This window comes from Anomaloglossus baeobatrachus, chromosome 11, assembly GCF_048569485.1.
Source record: "Anomaloglossus baeobatrachus isolate aAnoBae1 chromosome 11, aAnoBae1.hap1, whole genome shotgun sequence".
Classification (NCBI taxonomy): Eukaryota; Metazoa; Chordata; class Amphibia; order Anura; family Aromobatidae; genus Anomaloglossus; species Anomaloglossus baeobatrachus.
In genome coordinates this window covers 1,350,056-1,369,999 of record NC_134363.1, presented here as the reverse complement: position 1 = coordinate 1,369,999, position 19,944 = coordinate 1,350,056, and the positions used below count along the sequence as shown (strand labels likewise).

The 19,944-nt window shown below is 52.1% G+C and overlaps 1 protein-coding gene across 1 annotated transcript in view; it reads right to left on the bottom strand.

Moving 5' to 3' along the window:
- The window catches only part of IGSF21 (immunoglobin superfamily member 21), a 472,741-nt gene that overhangs the window by 222,268 nt on the left and 230,529 nt on the right, over window positions 1-19,944 (bottom strand). The window contains exon 3 of the mRNA XM_075328499.1: window positions 10,010-10,131. Coding sequence (XP_075184614.1) covers window positions 10,010-10,131 — 122 coding nt within the window. The remainder of the gene's footprint in view (window positions 1-10,009; window positions 10,132-19,944) is intronic.

The window sequence follows — 19,944 nt, the reverse complement described above, 5'->3', positions numbered from 1 at the left end:
CAGAATTAAATGACTTTTTTTCTTTTCTTCAATGTGCTTTATTGCATTGAATGCAATAAAGCACATCCCAACCCGCACGCGGCAAAACCGCGGCAATACCGCGAATAATACCGCGGTAAAACCGCAGCAAACCGCATGCGGTTTTCGGGTGCGGTTTCCCGCGGTTTTTTACCGCGGGTGCGGTAATCTTTGAGGGCATGCGGAATTTTCTCAAGAAAATTCCACTTCCCAGTGCGCACAGAGCCTTATGCTGCTTGTGGAGAGATGTGTTTGATGTCAGAGAAATAACATGAAGAAAGCGATGGGGAATAAGACTGCAGAATAATCAGGTGAACACATACCAGTAACGTATGGAACCACCCTCCCCCCATACACACAAAGTCAGAGCATAATGCAATGTATTGTGGGAGCCGGGAGAGCGGATCAGCCATAGCTACAGGTATATACTCTCCAGTCAGAGGAGAAAGCGGAGAATCACCTCTGATCACCATTATACGGGTCACATACAGAACCGATCCACAGAACCAAGAGAACAACAGAAACTTACTTCTCCTGTATTGATAATGAGTTACCTCCTGTATTATACTCCAGAGCTGCACTCACTATTCTGCTGGTGCAGTCACTGTGTACATTACATTACTGATCCTGAGCTACCTCCTGTATTATACTCCAGAGCTGCACTCACTGCATACATACACTACTGATACTCCAGAGCTGAACTCATTATTCTGCTGGTGCAGTCACTGTGTACACACATTACTGATCCTGAGTTACATCCTGTATTATACTCCAGAGCTGCACTCACTATTCTGCTGGTGCAGTCACTGTATACATACATTACTGATCCTGAGCTACCTCCTGTATTATACTCCAGAGCTGCACTCACAATTCTGCTGGTGCAGTCACTGTGTACATACATTACTGATCCTGAGTTTTCTCCTGTATTATACTCCAGAGCAGCGCTCACTATTCTGCATCTTTCTCCGCTGTAATCTCAGGATACACAGTGTGAGTCAGCGGTTGATGGTTGAGAAGGCAGAGCAGTGTATTATAGATATATACTCTGTAGTCGGTGCGTATCCTGCCAGTTGTCACACTGCGCTGATTACATTCGGTCACCTATAGCGGGGGGGCGGTGGGGGGGGGGGGTGATAATACTCCGTCTCCATTATATCCAGGAGGACTCTACTCGGTGACTGCTATGAGATATAACACTTGTTAGCCGAGCGGTGAGCGACGTGCAGAAGGAAAGCAGATTATACATTATTGAGATCAGTCATTAGAAGGGGCTTAGCAGCTGCCACTTGGCTCGGGCGCCTCTCCTCTCCCTCCGCCGCCTCTCCTCTCCCTCCGCCGCCTCTCCTCTCCCTCCGCCGCCTCTCCTCTCCCTCCGCCGCCTCTCCTCTCCCTCCGCCGCCTCTCCTCTCCCTCCGCCGCCTCTCCTCTCCCTCCGCCGCCTCTCCTCTCCCTCCGCCGCCTCCCCTCTCCCTCCGCCGCCTCTCCTCTCCCTCCGCCGCCTCTCCTCTCCCTCCGCCGCCTCTCCTCTCCCTCCGCCACCTCTCCTCTCCCTCCGCCACCTCTGGCCTGTGGTTTGCATAATTCTATCAAATATTCACCAGCTCCAGAATCGGGCGCATCGCTGGATAATAGCAGAACGCTCGGATCGTTCCCCATCCACACAGCATATCTCATGTGTAACTCTGTGTATGCGAAGATCAGGGGCTGCCGAGAAGTCAGGGAGCTGCAGAGACCGGCCGCACACCGGAGGGCTGCAGAGACCGGCCGCACACCGGAGGACTGCAGAGACCGGCCGGACCCCGGAGGACTGTAGAGACCGGCCGCACCCCGGAGGACTGTAGAGACCAGCCGCACACCGGAGGACTGAAGAGACCGGCCGCACCCCGGAGGACTGTAGAGACCAGCCGCACACCGGAGGACTGAAGAGACCGGCCGCACCCCGGAGGACTGCAGAGACCGGCCGCACACCGGAGGACTGCAGAGACCGGCCGCACACCGGAGGACTGCAGAGACCGGCCGCACACCGGAGGACTGCAGAGACCGGCCGCACACCGGAGGACTGCAGAGACCGGCCGCACACCGTAGACTGCAGAGACCGGCCGCACACCGGAGGACTGCAGAGACCGGCCGCACACCGGAGGACTGCAGAGACCGGCCGCACACCGGAGGGCTGCAGAGACCGGCCGCACACCGGAGGGCTGCAGAGACCGGCCGCACACCGGAGGACTGCAGAGACCGGCCGCACACCGGAGGACTGCAGAGACCGGCCGCACACCGGAGGACTGCAGAGACCGGCCGCACACCGTAGACTGCAGAGACCGGCCGCACACCGGAGGACTGCAGAGACCGGCCGCACACCGGAGGACTGCAGAGACCGGCCGCACACCGGAGGGCTGCAGAGACCGGCCGCACACCGGAGGACTGCAGAGACCGGCCGCACACCGGAGGACTGCAGAGACCGGCCGCACGCTGGAGGACTACAGAGACCGGCCGCACACCTGGAGGGCTGCAGAGACCGGCCGCACACCGGAGGACTGCAGAGACCGGCCGCACACCTGGAGGGCTGCAGAGACCGGCCACACCCCGGAGGACTGCAGAGACCGGCCACACCCCGGAGGACTGCAGAGACCGGCCGCACACCTGGAGGGCTGCAGAGACCAGCCGCACACCTGGAGGACTGCAGAGACCGGCCGCACCCCGGAGGACTGCAGAGACCGGCCGCACACCGGAGGGCTGCAGAGAACGGCCGCACCCCAGAGAGCTGAAGAAAGTGGCCGCACTATGGAGGGCTGCAGAAAGTGGCCGCACTATGGAGGGCTGCAGAGAGCGGCCTCACCACGGAGGGCTGCAGAGACTGGGCGCACCATGGAGGGCTGCAGAGACCGGCCGCACCCCGGAGGACTGCAGAGACCGGCCGCACACCGGAGGGCTGCAGAGAACGGCCGCACCCCGGAGGGCTGCAGAGAACGGCCGCACCCCTGAAGGCTGAAGAAAGTGGCCGCACTATGGAGGGCTGCAGAAAGCGGCCGCACCACGGAGGGCTGCAGAGACCGGGCGCACCATGGAGGGCTGCAGAGAGCGGTCGCACCCCAGAGGGCTGCAGAGAGCGGCCGCACCCCGGAGGAGCAGTATACAGTATTCAAACTGCTCATTGACTTGAATAGATGCCATGTAAGCCACGCCCTGTCTCATCAGGCAGACGGGATGGAGCACTTTCCCCCATGCTTTACACTGCAGTTTGTTCTTCAGATGCTGCTGTTCCAGGTGATGTGTGCATTGAGAGCAGATTTTCCCTGTGGGTTATTATGAATGTTGTGCACCTCGGCAGTGATAGTACGTGGATCAATAATTCCCATCACCGGCTGAAACCCTTGGAATGATCCCGGCAGGGATGTGCCGTCCTCGTATAAGCCGCCTGGATGTAATATCACATTTTATACACAGACAGCAGTGACCTTTGGGTCTTTAATCTGATTTAATAGCGTGTTTACATCTGTTCGGCACCTGATAAGGCCGGTAATCCAGAGAAGCGTCCCGATACATTGTAACAACCAGACAGCGCAATTAATAATGCACAACCGTCTAATTAACCGGACGCGACAAACACGACGGCTCCTGGGATTAATCAGAATGAAGCTGGAAATAAAAGACAATCAAATATAATACAATATACATGTACATATGTAAGCCACACCTCCCTGCTCGTCTACAAGAGGTTCTGCAGCAGCGGGGTAGCACAGAGCGTGAGCTGCTGGCCCAGTGCTGGATACCAGTAACAGAGGAGGGCGTCATCTCCCCGTGGCCTCCCAGCTTGCCCCGTGCACGTTCCCTCAGTCCACAGCAGAGGAAGATGGGCAAATCCTCCATCTGGTGCCTCGTCTGAGGGCACACAGGTGACTACAGCGGCCCCGGTGCAGTATGCCCATCAATGAATGGAAATATTCAAAATGAAAAAGAGGTGCTGCAGCAGCTGATCCTGTTGCTGCTGCCATCTTCACTTATTAGCCCCCTTTTCTCCATAATATGCAGAGTCTCATGGGGGTCTTTGTGCCATGTGTCTCCTCCACGTCCTGCACCGTGTGAGTGGCCTCTGTGCGGGAGGACGCCCCCTGCTGGCCCTCTGTAATATGCAGAGTCACATGGGGGTCTTTGTGCCATGTGTCCCCTCCACGTCCTGCACCGCATGAGTGGCCTCTGTGCGGGAGGACGCCTCCTGCTGGCCCTCTGTAATATGCAGAGTCACATGGGGGTCTCTGTGCCATGTATCCCCTCCACGTCCTGCACAGTGTGAGTGGCCTCTGTGCGGGAGGACGCCCCCTGCTGGCCCTCTGTAATATGCAGAGTCTCATGGGGGTCTCTGTGCCATGTGTCCCCTCTATGTCCTGCACAGTGTGAGTGGCCTCTGTGTGGGAGGACGCCCCCTGCTGGCCCTCCATAATATGCAGAGTCTCATGGGGGTCTTTGTGCCATGTGTCCCCTCTACGTCCTGTACCGTGTGAGTGGCCTCTGTGCGGGAGGACGCCCCCTGCTGGCCCTCCATAATATGCAGAGTCTCATGGGGGTCTTTGTGCCATGTGTCCCCTCTACGTCCTGTACCGTGTGAGTGGCCTCTGTGCGGGAGGACGCCCCCTGCTGGCCCTCCATAATATGCAGAGTCTCATGGGGGTCTTTGTGCCATGTGTCCCCTCTATGTCCTGCACAGTGTGAGTGGCCTCTGTGTGGGAGGACGCCCCCTGCTGGTCCTCTGTAATATGCAGAGTCTCATGGGGGTCTTTGTGCCATGTGTCCCCTCCACGTCCTGCACAGTGTGAGTGGCCTCTGTGCGGGAGGACGCCCCCTGCTGGTCCTCTGTAATATGCAGAGTCTCATGGGGGTCTTTGTGCCATGTGTCCCCTCCACGTCCTGCACAGTGTGAGTGGCTCTGTGCGGCAGGACGCCCCCTGCTGGCCCCATGCCTCATTCTGTCATGTCGGAGCTCAGGCTGTACATTCGGCTGAGATAATGTGATTTGTGCTGGAGATTGCGGTCCATGGAGGGAGGGGGACCGGCTGAGCGCTCTTGACCCCAGAATGTCACAGATTACAGAGGCGGCCGGAGCTGCGCTCCTATTCCCACAGCTCAGTATTTATGTGAGTGGTAAATGGGTCACTGTGGCTGAGCCTACAGCCGCTGCAGCGGGTGCCCAGAGCCGCCCGGAGCGTGCCCGCAGGCCAGCACGTATCACTGATCGATACAGACAGGTAGTGACAGGGAAACCATTAACGAGGCCTCGGTTATATAGGTCGCTGCGCTGCCGCTATATGGGGCTACACTGCAATAAAGAACAGCGGCCTCAGGCCTCATCACCAGCATAATGAAAGCAACGCCTGGACAACAGCAACGGTCACAGGACCCACCCGAAAATGAGGACAGTGGGGTCAGACATGATACCAAGTGGGCAGCAAGAAAGGAAACAGACACCACCACATAGTATCTGATCCGCTAATGACTGATCTGGAGGACACTGACTGCAGCACTGAGATCCATCTAACATCTCTGATCTAGTATCTAACCACCCACCCACCCAACTATCTACCCATCCAACCAACTACCTACCCAAACACCCACCCAACCACCCAACTACCTACCCAACCAGCCACCTACCCAACCATCTACCCATCCAACCAACTACCTACCCAACCACCCACCCATCCAACCAACTACCTACCCAACTAGCCACCTACCCAACCACCCACCCATCCAACCAACTACCTACCCAACCACCCACCCATCCAACAAACTACCTACCCAACCACCCACCTACCCAACCATCTACCCATCCAACCAACTACCTACCCAACCACCCACCCATCCAACCAACTACCTACCCAAACACCCACCCATCCAACCAACTACCTACCCAACCACCCACCCATCCAACCAACTACCTACCTACCCAACCACCCACCTACCCAACCACCCACCCATCCAACCAACTACCTAGCCAAACACCCACCCATCCAACCAACTACCTACCCAAACACCCACCCAACCAACTACCTACCCAACCACCCACCCATCCAACCAACTACCTACCCATTCAACCAACTACCTACCCAAACACCCACCCATCCAACCACCCAACTACCTACCCAACCACCCACCCAACTACCTACCCATCCACCCACCCATCCAACCAACCACCTACCCATTCAACCAACTACCTACCCAAACACCCACCCATCCAACCAACTACCTACCCAACCACCCACCCATCCAACCAACTACCTACCCAACCACCCACTCACCCAACTATCTACCCATCCAACCAACTACCTACCCAACCACCCACCCAACCAACTACCTACCCAACCACCCACCCATCCAACCAACTAGCTACCCAACCACCCACCCATCTACCCATTCAACCAACTACCTACCCAACCACCCACTCACCCAACTATCTACCCATCCAACCAACTACCTACCCAACCACCCACCCAACCAACCAACTACCTACCCAACCACCCACCCAACTATCTACCCATTCAACCAACTACCTACCCAACCATCTACCATCCAACAACCCAACCAACTACCTACCCAACCACCCACCCATCCAACTACCTACCCAACCACCCACCCAGCTATCTACCCATGCAACCAACTACCTACCCAACCACCCACCCAACCAACTATCTACCCATTCAACCAACTACCTACCCAACCACCTACCCAAACACCCACCCAACTATCTACCCAACCACCCTCCCATTCAACCACCCAACTACCCAAAACCCACCCATCCATCACTAACTACTTACCTACCCAAACACCCATCCATACATCCACCCACCCATCCAACCAAACTAGTACCCAAACACCTATCCAAACAAATACCCATCCAACCTACGTATGTAGCTAAAAAAAAAAAATAATCTAGAAAAGATTTCGCAGCTTGCGGTATGTTCCCGATGCGCGCCCTGAAAGGGTAATAAGTGAATAAAGAGAAAGGCAGCCCTGCAATAGTTCTGATGTGTGGGGTAATATTGCGCCGTCTGGTTTACGCAGTATCGGAGCGCAGCACTCTTTTCCGGTTCTCTATCCCACACCTATATCTAACACTTCAGCACAGTTTGCGGATAGTGGGACCCTCGGATTCACCTCTGCCCCCCACCATCGGCCGCTCTCCCTCCTCCACCAGGTCCACCTCTCCTGCTGCTTCCATTCTCTGCTGGAAAAAAACAAAAATCTAAATATCTTCATTTACATGTAAATGTGCCCCTGTTCCGTGCTTCCAATCTAGCGCTATCGCTGCCAGCATTACCCGCGCTCCATGCCTTAATGCAACATTTACTCCTCTGTAATTCCAGGCGTTTTCTTACTTCAGTAACTTTGGATTTCCCACTGAACAGTGGAATGTGAGTCACAGACATAAAACCCACGGCCCTTCAGCACTACAAGTCCCAGCATGCACTCTGCTACTGAGCTACTTGCTACAGAGATAATGAGGCTAAACTCTCCTCACATCTTTCATCACCTTACAATCTCACAGCTGAAGGTTTGTTACAATGTATCCAGCAGGGACAATACAATCCTACTGAGCGGCACGCCCTCCAGACTGACACTCTCTACATTACTGAAGACAGGAGGAAAGGCAGGGAAGGCTCACAGAGGATTGTCCATACAGGATATATGGTAAAAAGGCAGGGAAGGCTCACAGAGGATTGTCCATACAGGATACATGGTAAAAAGGCAGGGAAGGCTCACAGAGGATTGTCCAGACTGCATACATTGTAACAAGGCAGGGAAGACTCACAGAGGACTGTCCAGACTGGATGCATTGTAACAAAGCAGGGAAGGCTCACAGAGGATTGTCCATACAGGATACATTGTAACAAGGCTGGGAAGGCTCACAGAGGATTGTCCAGACTGGATACATTGTAACAAGGCTGGGAAGTCTCACAGAGGATTGTCCATACAGGATACATTGTAACAAGGCAGGGAAGACTCACAGAGGATTGTCCATACAGGATACATTGTAACAAGGCAGGGAAGGCTCACAGAGGATTGTCCAGACAGGATACATTGTAACAAGGCAGGGAAGGCTCACAGAGGACTGTCCAGACTGGATGCATTGTAACAAAGCAGGGAAGGCTCACAGAGGATTGTCCATACAGGATACATTGTAACAAGGCAGGGAAGGCTCACAGAGGATTGTCCAGACTGGATACATTGTAACAAGGCAGGGAAGTCTCACAGAGGATTGTCCATACAGGATACATTGTAACAAGGCAGGGAAGGCTCACAGAGGATTGTCCAGACAGGATACATTGTAACAAGGCAGGGAAGGCTCACAGAGGATTGTCCAGACTGGATACATTGTAACAAGGCAGGGAAGGCTCACAGAGGACTGTCCAGACAGGATACATTGTAACAAGGCAGGGAAGGCTCACAGAGGATTGTCCATACTGGATGCATTGTAACAAGGCAGGGAAGGCTCACAGAGGATTGTCCATACAGGATACATTGTAACAAGGCAGGGAAGACTCACAGAGGATTGTCCAGACTGCATACATTGTAACAAGGCAGGAAAGGCTCACAGAGGATTGTCCAGACTGGATACATTGTAACAAAGCAGGGAAGGCTCACAGAGGATTGTCCAGACTGGATACATGGTAACTAGGCAGGGAAGGCTCACAGAGGATTGTCCAGACTGGATACATGGTAACAAGGCAGGGAAGGCTCACATAGGATTGTCCAGACAGGATACATTGTAACAAGGCAGGGAAGGCTCACAGAGGATTGTCCAGACTGGATACATTGTTACAAACCTTCAGCTGGGTCCTTGGTCGTTTCCCTGAAGAACTGTTTTAGGACCCGTTAGGCAGAGCTGCAGTTTCTCATGGGATGGCGACAATGCCGACCTCAGAGCGTATCACACGGACTCATAATTATGACATGGCGCCGGATGGCTCCGGAGAATGGAGGGAGTGGATTTTTATCTTTGAAATGATAAAATTTGCCTCACGCCGGTTGATCGTCTTTGTGTACCCTCAGGATCCGGCACAAAAAAAAGACTTTTATCTTCTGCTCCTTTCATCTGCGCTCGCGCTCCCCATTTGCCTGTGACTCTGTATACTAATGCCGCCTCTCGCCTGTGCCCGCCATAAGAAGGCGCCTGCGCTGGGGTCTCTCGCCTGTGAAGTTAATGACTGCAGCCCGATGCTGCTCCGCGTCCGACCTTGGGAAAAGTTTGTTGGTGGATGAGTGGGAAGAACAGAGGCTGTATCTGATCCCCGACTCGACAGGCACCCCTCCCCCGCTCCAAGTCTGCACATTAGATCATGGCATGGACTCCAATCAGATGATGGAAATCATTCACGTGACCACTGCAGCCAATCACTCGGCGGCATCACTGTGGAGGTCAGTAATTGGCTGCTGTGTTTGGAATTGGTGTTAATAATATCAATGCCAGAGAAATGTTAACTTTTTCTAAACCACTGCATCCAACATTCAGAAACTTGCATCAACCCGGAGTGGCTGGCATTACAGGGTTTTTGTACCTTGGCGCTGCCAAATCCTTATAGTGTGTAATATATCAACTGTTAGGATTTTGCCCAGTTTGAGCGGCTGTCATTACACCTCTCAGATGTGACCTGCATATGTACACAGGAGGAGAAACTAGTTGGCATGAGTCTGCACATGGGCAGATGACGACTGCTGGAACCAACAAACGGGGAGAAATCCCAACAGTGTGTATATTACACAACGTTAACACTTGATATCATACAGAGCCTGACATTGAGGTTAGCCCTAGACTAACCCTTTAATTGCAGCTATAAATGATTGCAGTAGAGAAAGCAGAAGGAAAGAAACTGAACACAAAGTCTAATGAATGAAAAAACGTCACAATGATCCCCCCCGCCGACATCTTATAGCGCAGTGTGAATATTACGAGGAGGCAGCAGCCGGCTCCATAGTCAACACGGTCCAGCCATGATCTACTCACCGCACGGTGGACTGGTACAAGAGGTCTTCTCTTTTCCGATAATTCTCCATGTGAGAGTAATTGGTTGAGAACATCGCATCGAAAGTGAAAATCTTCTGTTTTATGGTTCCTCCATCCGTCACCTGAGGAGAGAAGACACCGTGAGCTGCGGAAGAACATGAAACGGAAACAATCAGGGGTAATAAGCGGCATCGAGATCAGCGGAACCAGCTGTGTGTGTGTGTATATATATATATGTATATATATATATATATATGTATATATATATATATATATATATATATATATATATATATACACACACACACACACACACACACACACACACACACACACACACACATTCAAGCTGTGTGCAGAATTATTAGGCAGATGAGTATTGTGATCACATGATACTTTTTATACATGTCGTCCTACTCCAAGCTGTATAGGCTGAGAGCCAACTACCAATGAAGTAAATCAGGAGATGTGCCTCTCTGTAATGAGGAGGGGTGCGGTGTAATGACACAACACCCTATATAAGGGGGGCTTAATTATTAAGCAACTTCCTTTCCTTTGGCAAAATGGGTCAGAAGAGAGATGTGACGGGCTCTGAAAAGTCCATATTGTCCGATGTCTTGCAGAGGGATGCAGCAGTCTGGAAATTGCCAAACATTTGGAGCATGATCACCGAACAATCAAGCGTTTCATGGCAAATAGCCAACAGGGTCGCAAGAAGCGTGCTGGGCAAAAAAGGCGCAAAATAACTGCCCATGAATTGAGGAAAATTAAGCGTGAAGCTGCCAAGAGGCCATTTGCCACCAGTTTGTCCATATTTCAGAGCTGCAACGTTACTGGAGTATCAAAAAGCACAAGGTGTGCCATACTCAGGGACAGGCCAAGGTAAGAAAGGCTGAAAACCACCACCTCTGACCAAGAAACATAAGATAAAAGCCTCAAGACTGGGCCAAGAAATATCTGAAGACTGATTCTTCACAGGTTTTATGGATGAAATGAGAGTGACTCTTGATGGGCAGATGGACGGGCCAGAGGCTGGATCAGTAAAGGGCAGAGAGCTCCACTCCCACTCAGACGCCAGCAAGGTGGAGGTGGGCACTGGTATGGGCTGGGATCAGCAAAGATCAACTTGTGGCACCTTTTCAGGTTGAGGATGAAGTGAAGCTCAACTCCCAGACCTACTGCCAGTTTCTGGAAGACAACTTCTTCAAGCAGTGGTACAGGAAGAAGTCGCTATCGTTCAAGAAAAACATGATTTTCCTGCAGGACAATGCTCCATCACATGTATCCAACTACTCCACAGCATGGCCGCCCAGTAAAGGTCTAAAAGATGAGAAAATAATGACATGGCCCCCTTGTTCACCTGATCTGAACCCCATAGAGAACCTGTGGTCCCTCATAAAATGTGAGATCTACAGGGAGGGAAAACAGTCCACCTCTGGGAGCAGTGTCTGGAGGCTGTGGTGTCTGGAGGCTGTGGTGTCTGGAGGCTGTGGTGTCTGGAGGCTGTGGTGGCTGGAGGCTGTGCTGGCTGGAGGCTGTGGTGTCTGGAGGCTGTGTTGGCTGGAGGCTGTGGTGGCTGGAGGCTGTGGTGGCTGGAGGCTGTGGTGGCTGCTGCACGCAATGTGGATGGTAAACAGATCAAGCAATGACAGAATCTATGGATGCTCGGCTGCTGAATGTCATCAGAAAGAAAGGGGGCGATATTGGGCACTCATTTTTTGGGTTTGTTTTTGCAGTCAGAAATGTTTATTTCTATATTTTGTGCAGTTATATTGGTTTCCTGGTGACAATAAACAAGTGAGATGGGAATAGATTTGGTTTTTATTAAGTTGCCTAATAATTCTGCACAGTAATAGTCACCTGCACAAACAGATCCTCCTAAGAAGCCAAATTTAAAAACCCTCCAACTGCCAAAAATATTAACCCCTCCAACTGCCAAAGATATTAAGCTCTGATATTTATGATCTTTTGGGTGATTGAGAACATAGTTGTTGATCAATAATAAAAAAATCCTCTAAAATACAACTTGCCTAATAATTCTGCACGCGGTGTATATGCACACACACACAAATTTACACGGACTAGATTATTCTGGCCTTCTCTGTTCCAGCCACTTAGCCTACTTTTCCTCATTATCCAGGAAAGCATAGAGGGCCCCTAACGCAGAAGACCATGGTGCAGGAAAGCATGGGGGCCGCTAATGCTGAAGACCGTGGTGCAGGAAACCATGGGGGGGCCCTAACGCAAAAGGCAGTGGTGCAGGAAAGCATAGAGGGCCCCTAACTTATTACTATGCATAAAGAAAGAGTCGTGCAATGTAATGGACAGAAGGGGGCACTAATGTTTAGGTAGCAGAAGCCCTACAAACAGTCCACACTGAACACTCGTCCTATAGCGCCACTTATATATATCCGGTCATGTGACTGCTCACAGCAGCGCAGGATATTTCAGCACGTGAGAGCCGTATATGCCACTAAATGCCAATAAAAGCGAATCCCTCCTCTAATCTATCGCTGCCAGATAGTAAAATGTGTTTAATTAAAAGCTGCTTCTACATATAATTTCATAGGCCTGATCTCTCCATAGACATTAAAGGTCATTTAATAACCACAAATTACGGGGAGCGGAGTGCACTTCATTTATAGAAATACTCCAGAATTTACTACAGGAGTACACTGAGATTCTGGAAACCCCGGATATTCACCCCCCATCCTGCATTCATCAAAATAAGGGGTAAATAATGGGCAGGAGTGCGGCGCCCGGACCCCCAGCATCCCCCTAAGGTGCTCACTCATTGTAAAATCCCCCAAATCCTGCCTCACCGGCACCAGGTAGGGTTCCCTCAGTGGTTCCCCCTATTTTCTGATCTGATCCATCCCAATAATCTGGCCTCACTAGCACCAAGTAGGGTTCCCTCAGTGGTTCCCCTCATTTTGTGGTCAGGTCCATCCCAACAATCCGGCCTCACTGGCACCAGGTAGGGTTCATCCCAATAATCCATCCTCACTGGCACCAGGTAGGGTTCCCTCAGTGGTTCCACCAATTTTTGGTCCACTTCAATAATCTGAACTCCCTGGCACCAGGTAGGATTCCCTCAATGGTTCCCCTAGTTTCGGGTCTGGTTTATCCCAATAATCTATCTTCACTGGCACCAGGTAGGGTTCCCCTAGTTTCGGATCTGGTTCATCCGAATTCCTCACTGGCACCAGGTAGGGTTCCCTCAATGGTTCCCCTAGTTTCGGGTCTGGTTCATCCCAATAATCTGACCTTCTTGGCACCAGTTAGGGTTCCCTCAGTGGTTCCCCCTAGTTTCGGGTCTGGTTCATCCCAATAATCCATCCTCACTGGCACCAGGTAGGGTTCCCTCAATGATTCACCCCATTTTCTGGTCCGGTCATCTTCTTACAATGTATCAGTGTGGAGTCCAGGCCAGATTTGTCTGTAGCCGGCTTTGTTTCTGCAGAACCTTCCGCCTATCACAGAAGGGGCAGAACTGGAAGACGCTGAACTGAGCGCAGAGAATTTCATTCCTTTTCTATTATCTTTTGCTTTTGTTGTTTCCGGCCCTATGCGCGGTGACCAGGATCTGCCCGCCGTGTATTACTGTGGGTGCGGAGGACCAGGACTCCACTCATCACATGTCAGGAGAGAGATTTCATCTGATGATGATCAGCCGCACAGAAATATCATTACATCCAGTGCTCGACAGAGCGGGCAGCCGTATCACAGCTGAATGATGTGCGGAGGTAGAGGCTCCTCAGCACCGGGTACAGCAGACATGATGGACAGGGTGCCATTGTCTCTTGTATCACACACCAGGAATTATCCATGTAGCAATGATCTGTACATATTGGAGCAGATAGAAGGGGCCCTGCGCAAGAACAATATACGGGGCCTGGCAGTGCAAGAATGGGACCGACGAAGCTGCTCTGGAGGAGGCGGTGGCCCCTGACCTCCTGGGCCCCTGACCTCCTCTTCGGCTGCACCAATCGTTTGTCTGCCCCTGTATTGTAGTCCTGGGGTACAGTGGCGTAAATGCTCCACTGGGGCCCCAAATTTTTGCACCTATTAAATACCATTGGTTGTTTCATATAGGCCAGAGGGACTTCTGTGGCCCCGAGGCTCCAGGGCCTGGGTGTGACTGTTCACCCTGCAGCTATTGTAGTCCTGCCCCTGCTGGGGTGCACGGGTGATGTGATATTAGGGCTTCTGTGTCCTCACTAGGAGAATCCAAGCTGCAGAATTGCGTTGTTTGCAGCTCTGGATGTGACTAGAGCACCTGTCAGTCATAGAAAAGGTTCATTCTACAGTTTTATAACAAACATGGATTCAGCTCCTCGCTAATTTCCTAATATCTCTGCTTGCTGTGGGATGAATAGAAACATTCAGGGCTGAGTCCTGCTCACACAACAGAGGGTCTGTTACACTGTATCAGTGTCTGCATTCCTCAACCAGCTAAACGCAGCAGTAGCAGAAGTCGTGTGTGTGTGACCCGCTAGTTTGTTACAATTTACCTGCGCTGATACATTGTATCAGTCCATATTTAAGGTTCACAGAGGTTTATCTGGACTGAACACAACTGTAACAAACCCGCAGCTGTGAGAAACTAAGGATTAAACATGATATATAGAGTGAGAAGCAGGACCTCCGGATGATCCCATTCACCGACAGCAAGCAGGGATCCTGGAAGTGAAGCACACAGACCCCAATTCATCAAATGGTTTTTATTTTGCTTTTTTTTTTCAGCTGTTTCCGCCGTGTCCTCCGGTTTTCGCTGGTGGTCATTGGGCTAAATTCACATGATGTTTGATGAATTGGCACAATGGCTTTTTTTTGCCTTTTTGCAGAATAAAATGTTGCTCATTAGTCATCAACTGTACAAAAAATGAGACTTGTTAACCGTAACCAGCGTCGGGCAAACACGGAAACGGTCAGAGATTTAATAAAAAAAAAAAAAGAAGAAAATTGCACAAAAGCCAAAATGAATTTGGTGCAGAAATAAAATCCCTAAATCTAAAGCTTCATTCAGCAGTGATTCCCACCTGAGAAAGGCAGAAAAAACGATAAATCTGGGCCAAAGACTGAGAAAGCTGGAAGTGATCTTGTTACTTTTCCCGGAGGGGGCCTTTAAGCTTTTCTCTTTCCGTCTGCAGGGTCATGGCGATCCCGTAGGTGACCCCGGCGGAGGAGACCCCACTTTGGCCACTCAGCCTGTGCGGTGCCAGTCTACATGATACCCAGAGGCCTACATTTCTTGTTACTTTTCCCTTCCTGGCTCATGGTGATTCCACATTTAGGGGACCCCGATGGAGGAGACCCCGCTCCGGTCATCCAGCCTGTGTGGAGACAGTCCATGCGAGACGCAGAGTCCTCCATTTCTCAATACTTTTCCTGGAGTGGCCCTTTAAGCTTATGTCTTCCTGGCATCCAGGTGATGGCGATCCCGTAGGTGACCACGATGGAGGAGACCCCGCTCCAGTTATCTGGGGTGTGCGGAGTTGGTCCATACGAGACGCAGAGTCCTTTACTTCTCGTTACTTTTCCCGGAGTGTCCCTTTAAGCTTTTTTCTTTCCGGTTGCCAGGCCATGGCAATCCCATAGGTGACCACAATGGAGGAGATCCCGCTCCGGTCACCCAGCTTGTGCAGAGTTGGTCCATACGAGATCCAGAGTCCACCATTTCTTGTTACTTTTCCCGGAGTGTCCCTTTAAGCTTTTTTCTTTCCGGTTGCCAGGCCATGGCAATCCCATAGGTGACCACAATGGAGGAGATCCCGCTCCGGTCACCCAGCCTGTGCAGAGTTGGTCCATACGAGATCCAGAGTCCACCATTTCTTGTTACTTTTCCCGGAGTGTCCCTTTAAGCTTTTTTCTTCCCGGCTGCCGGGTCATGGCGATCCTATAGGTGACCACGATGGAGGAGACCCCGCTCCGGTCATCCGGGGTGTGCGGAGTTGGTCCATACGAGACCCAGAGTCCTCCATTTCTTGTTACTTTTCCCGGAGTGGCCCTTTAAGCTTATGTCTTCCTGGCAGCCGGGTGATGGCGATCCCGTAGGTGACGACGATGGAGGAGACCCCGCTCCGGTCACCCAGTCTGTGCGGATTGGTCCATGCGACGCTGTGACACCCAGAGGCCTCCAGTTTTGAGAGTTATGGCGGCACAGTGCCGAGTTGGTATTGACTGGCTCTACAGGAGCAGGTTTAGCAATAAAGAACCGAGTTCCTGAAGTTGAGTGTGTTACGAGACTGTAAATCTCCCCGGCAGCCATAAAGCAGCTCTCAGTTCACATTATCCGGCACTGTCCGCTGATTCTGCCGCCGTCCCCAGCTCCTTCAATGCTATTTTGCAAACTCTTAGCTCCAAAGGTTTAATAGGTTTTAAGCGTTCTCCGAAGACCTCGTCAACTCGGTGCTGTCTGCTACCGTATAGTAACCAAATGAGACAAGGCAATTTATGACACCAGCTGTCTCTGTCAAAACTCCAGCTCCCAAATAGGCTTTAGGAGAGCAAATTATCACTGGCGGCAGCCGCTGTGCGACATTCGGCATGGCGGAGCGCTGTAAAGGGAAGAAGGGGGCTAGAACTGGAGGGGTCCCCGGCTTCTTTCGAGACGTGAAAAGGTCAAGGAATGACTGGAATCGGCCACTTGTCATGGATGGCTGTTATTGCGCTGGTGATAAATAATGGATGTCACCTTCTGCAGCCTCAGGGGCCATTCCACATCTTCACACATCGCATGGACTACACAGCGCTCCGTGGTCTGGTAATTCCTGCGCTCCTCCGGGGATCACCCAAACACATTCTCGCCGTGCAGAGACAAAACCTATTTGCACTTGGCTCGGGTTTCTCGCCACCATGGCTAATGAGGAGACCGAAGCCCCGAAAGTGGACGTTAGTCATCATTGTCCCACCACAGAGGAGCCTCCATTCTTATTATCCGGCCTGCAATGATGGAATCATCCTCCCTGGTGATTCCTCGTGAGGATGAGGACCTCTCATACTGATTGCCTTGCCTGTCCTGGCCCGGGACGGTCCTCGCCCGCCCTGGGACAGTCCTCGCCCGGGGTCGCCGCAGTCACGAGCCCCCATTACATCGCCAGCCGATATCATTTCCATCCCTTTTCATGCAGGAGCTCCTGGCTGTCATGAAAATAATGATCCCCTGAAGTCTTCTCCCCGCAGAATGTGACCGCTTCATTGTGACAGCTCGTGTTTATTGCTGGATGTGGAGCCGCAGCGGACGCTTAATGGAATAAAGAGAAGATGACAGGTGGGGGGTCCAGGTGAGAGACCCCCGGCCGTGGCCTGGCGGTGACTGAATGCCACACTCCTGTGTATGGCCCGATCACCAGGACCTCACAGCGGCACTGGACATTTGGGATCTCTCAGTGATTTGCATTCAGCTTTCCCCCCATACTGGGCTCCTCACTCCGCGGTGCAGGGCCACGTTTCCAAACGCCACGCTCTGCGGGCGACTCTTGTACAATAGAGGCGTCCCGTGCACCTCACTGATGGCCGTGCACACTTGTGACCACCTTGTGGAGGGTTGCATCAACGCGGGAATACCCAGCATCCCGGGCACCACATGTCCGCCTTTTAGTAGCTTTAAGGCTCTGTGCCCACGTTGCGTATTTGCATGCAGTTACGCTGCATATTATACTGCAGTGTAACTGCATGCGTTCTGCGTCCCCTGCACAATCTATGAAGATTGTGCATAATCCATGTGCACGCTGCGTTTTAAAAAGCAACATGTCACTTCTTTTGTGCGTTTTGGTTGCAATGTTGGTCTCTCTCTGTCTGTCGGTCTCTCTGTTTCCCTGTCGATCGGTCTTCTCTCTCTGTTGGTCTATCCCTCTCCCCTACTCACTGATCACTGACCAATCACCGGCGCGGCGCTGCACGGCTGTCACACTGCGGCGGCTTCTCTTGCTTTTGAAAATGCCAGCCGCTCATTATTCAATCTGGTATTCCCTGCTTTCCCCGCCCACCGGTGCCTATGATTGGATGCAGTCAGACGCGTCCCCATGCAGAGTGACAGCTGTCTCAATGCAACCAATCACAGCCGCAAGTGGGCGGGTCTATGTAGTGCAGTAAAATAAATAATTAAAAGAAAACGATGTGCGGTCCCCCCAATTTTGATACCAGCCAAGTTAAAGCCACACGGCTGAAGGCTGGTATTCTCAGGATGGAGAGCCCCACGTCATGGGGAGCCCCCCAGCCTAAAAATATCAGCCAGCAGCCGCCCGGAATTTCCGCATCCATTAGATGCAACAGTCCCGGAACTCTACCCAGCTCATCCAGAATTGCCCTGGTGCAGTGGCAATCTGGGTAACAAGGAGTTAATGGCAGCAGCCCATAGCTGCCACTAAGTCCTAGGTTGATCATGACAGGCGTCTATGAGACACCTCCAATGATTAACCTGTAAGTGAAAGTAACACATACACCCAAAAAATCCTTTGTTTGGAATAAAAGACAAAAAACACCCTCTTTCACCACTTTAATAAAATCCCCAAATACCCCTCCAGGTCCGGCGTAATCCTCACAATATCCCACGACGCATCCAGCTCTGCTACATGAAGCTGACAGAAGCGGCCGTAGAACACCGCCGCTCTTATCAGCTCCACGGAGTACTGAAGTGAGTCGCACTGTCAGCGGGGACGTTACTCAGGTTACCCGCGGCCACAGGCCTCGGGTGGAGGACTCAAGCTGGTCGCGGGTAACCTGAGTGACGGCACCGGTGATCGCGCGGCTCCCTGCAGTCACTCAGGTGATTTGCGGTCACCGGTGAGTCCTTCACCTGTGATCGCAAATCAAGCCGCGGCACACGCACAGAGCCGCGCAATCACAATGAAGTCGGGTGAAGTTCATTCTGATCGTGTGGCTCTGTCTCGCAGCCAGCCATGCTCTTTTTGATGGGGATGCAACAGAACTGAGTGGGACCGCACTATCAAAAACATGCGTTCTGGAAGCATCCAGAACATAAGAATTCTGCAGGAATTCTGCAGTTACAATGCGTCTCAGAATGCAGCTTTTCGGCTGCGTTCTGAGACGCACATGCAGTGACTTACACGCTGCGTAATAGAATGCAACGTGGGCACATAGCCTATTAGTGCAGGAAAATCACGACGTTTCGGCCGAGCAGGGACATTATCGACCATAGAAGAAGATATACACTGCTCCTGTGGATTGAGGTCCGTCCTGGCTCATGCCTCGTCTTAGAACATTTCATCATGTTCACCATTATATGCCTAATTTTATAAAGCGCCACAAACAGGGTTAAGCTCCCACCGACCAATCAGATCCCGGCGCTCATTGCACGCTCATATTATAAGGTGAGCGGCAGGATCTGTTGCTATTGGTAACGCCGCTCTTCCTGAGAGCTGTAGTGAATCGCTTCCTATTTCCTGCCTCATCAAGATCCAAAAATACCCTCCATCGCACGGATAACGGTTACTAAGCAACAGCACAGAAGCCGGAGAATGGAACAGGCGGCAGATACTAAATAGCAGTTCAATGACAGCCTGGGCGGTGTATTTACAGGTGACGGCTGCAAAGTACACCGAGCCACAATGTATTGTGGGAAACACCACATCCTGCGACACCACGTCCTGCGACACCACACCCTGCGACACCACGTCCTGCGACACCACACCCTGTGACACCACACCCTGCGACACCACGTCCTGCACCACCACACCCTGCGACACCACGTCCTGCGACACCACACCCTGTGACACCACACCCTGTGACACCACATCCTGCACCACCATGTCCTGCACCACCACGTCCTGCGACACCACGTCCTGCGACACCACACCCTGTGACACCACACCCTGTGACACCACATCCTGCACCACCACACCCTGCACCACCACGTCCTGCGACACCACATCCTGCACCACCATGTCCTGTACCACCACGTCCTGCGACCC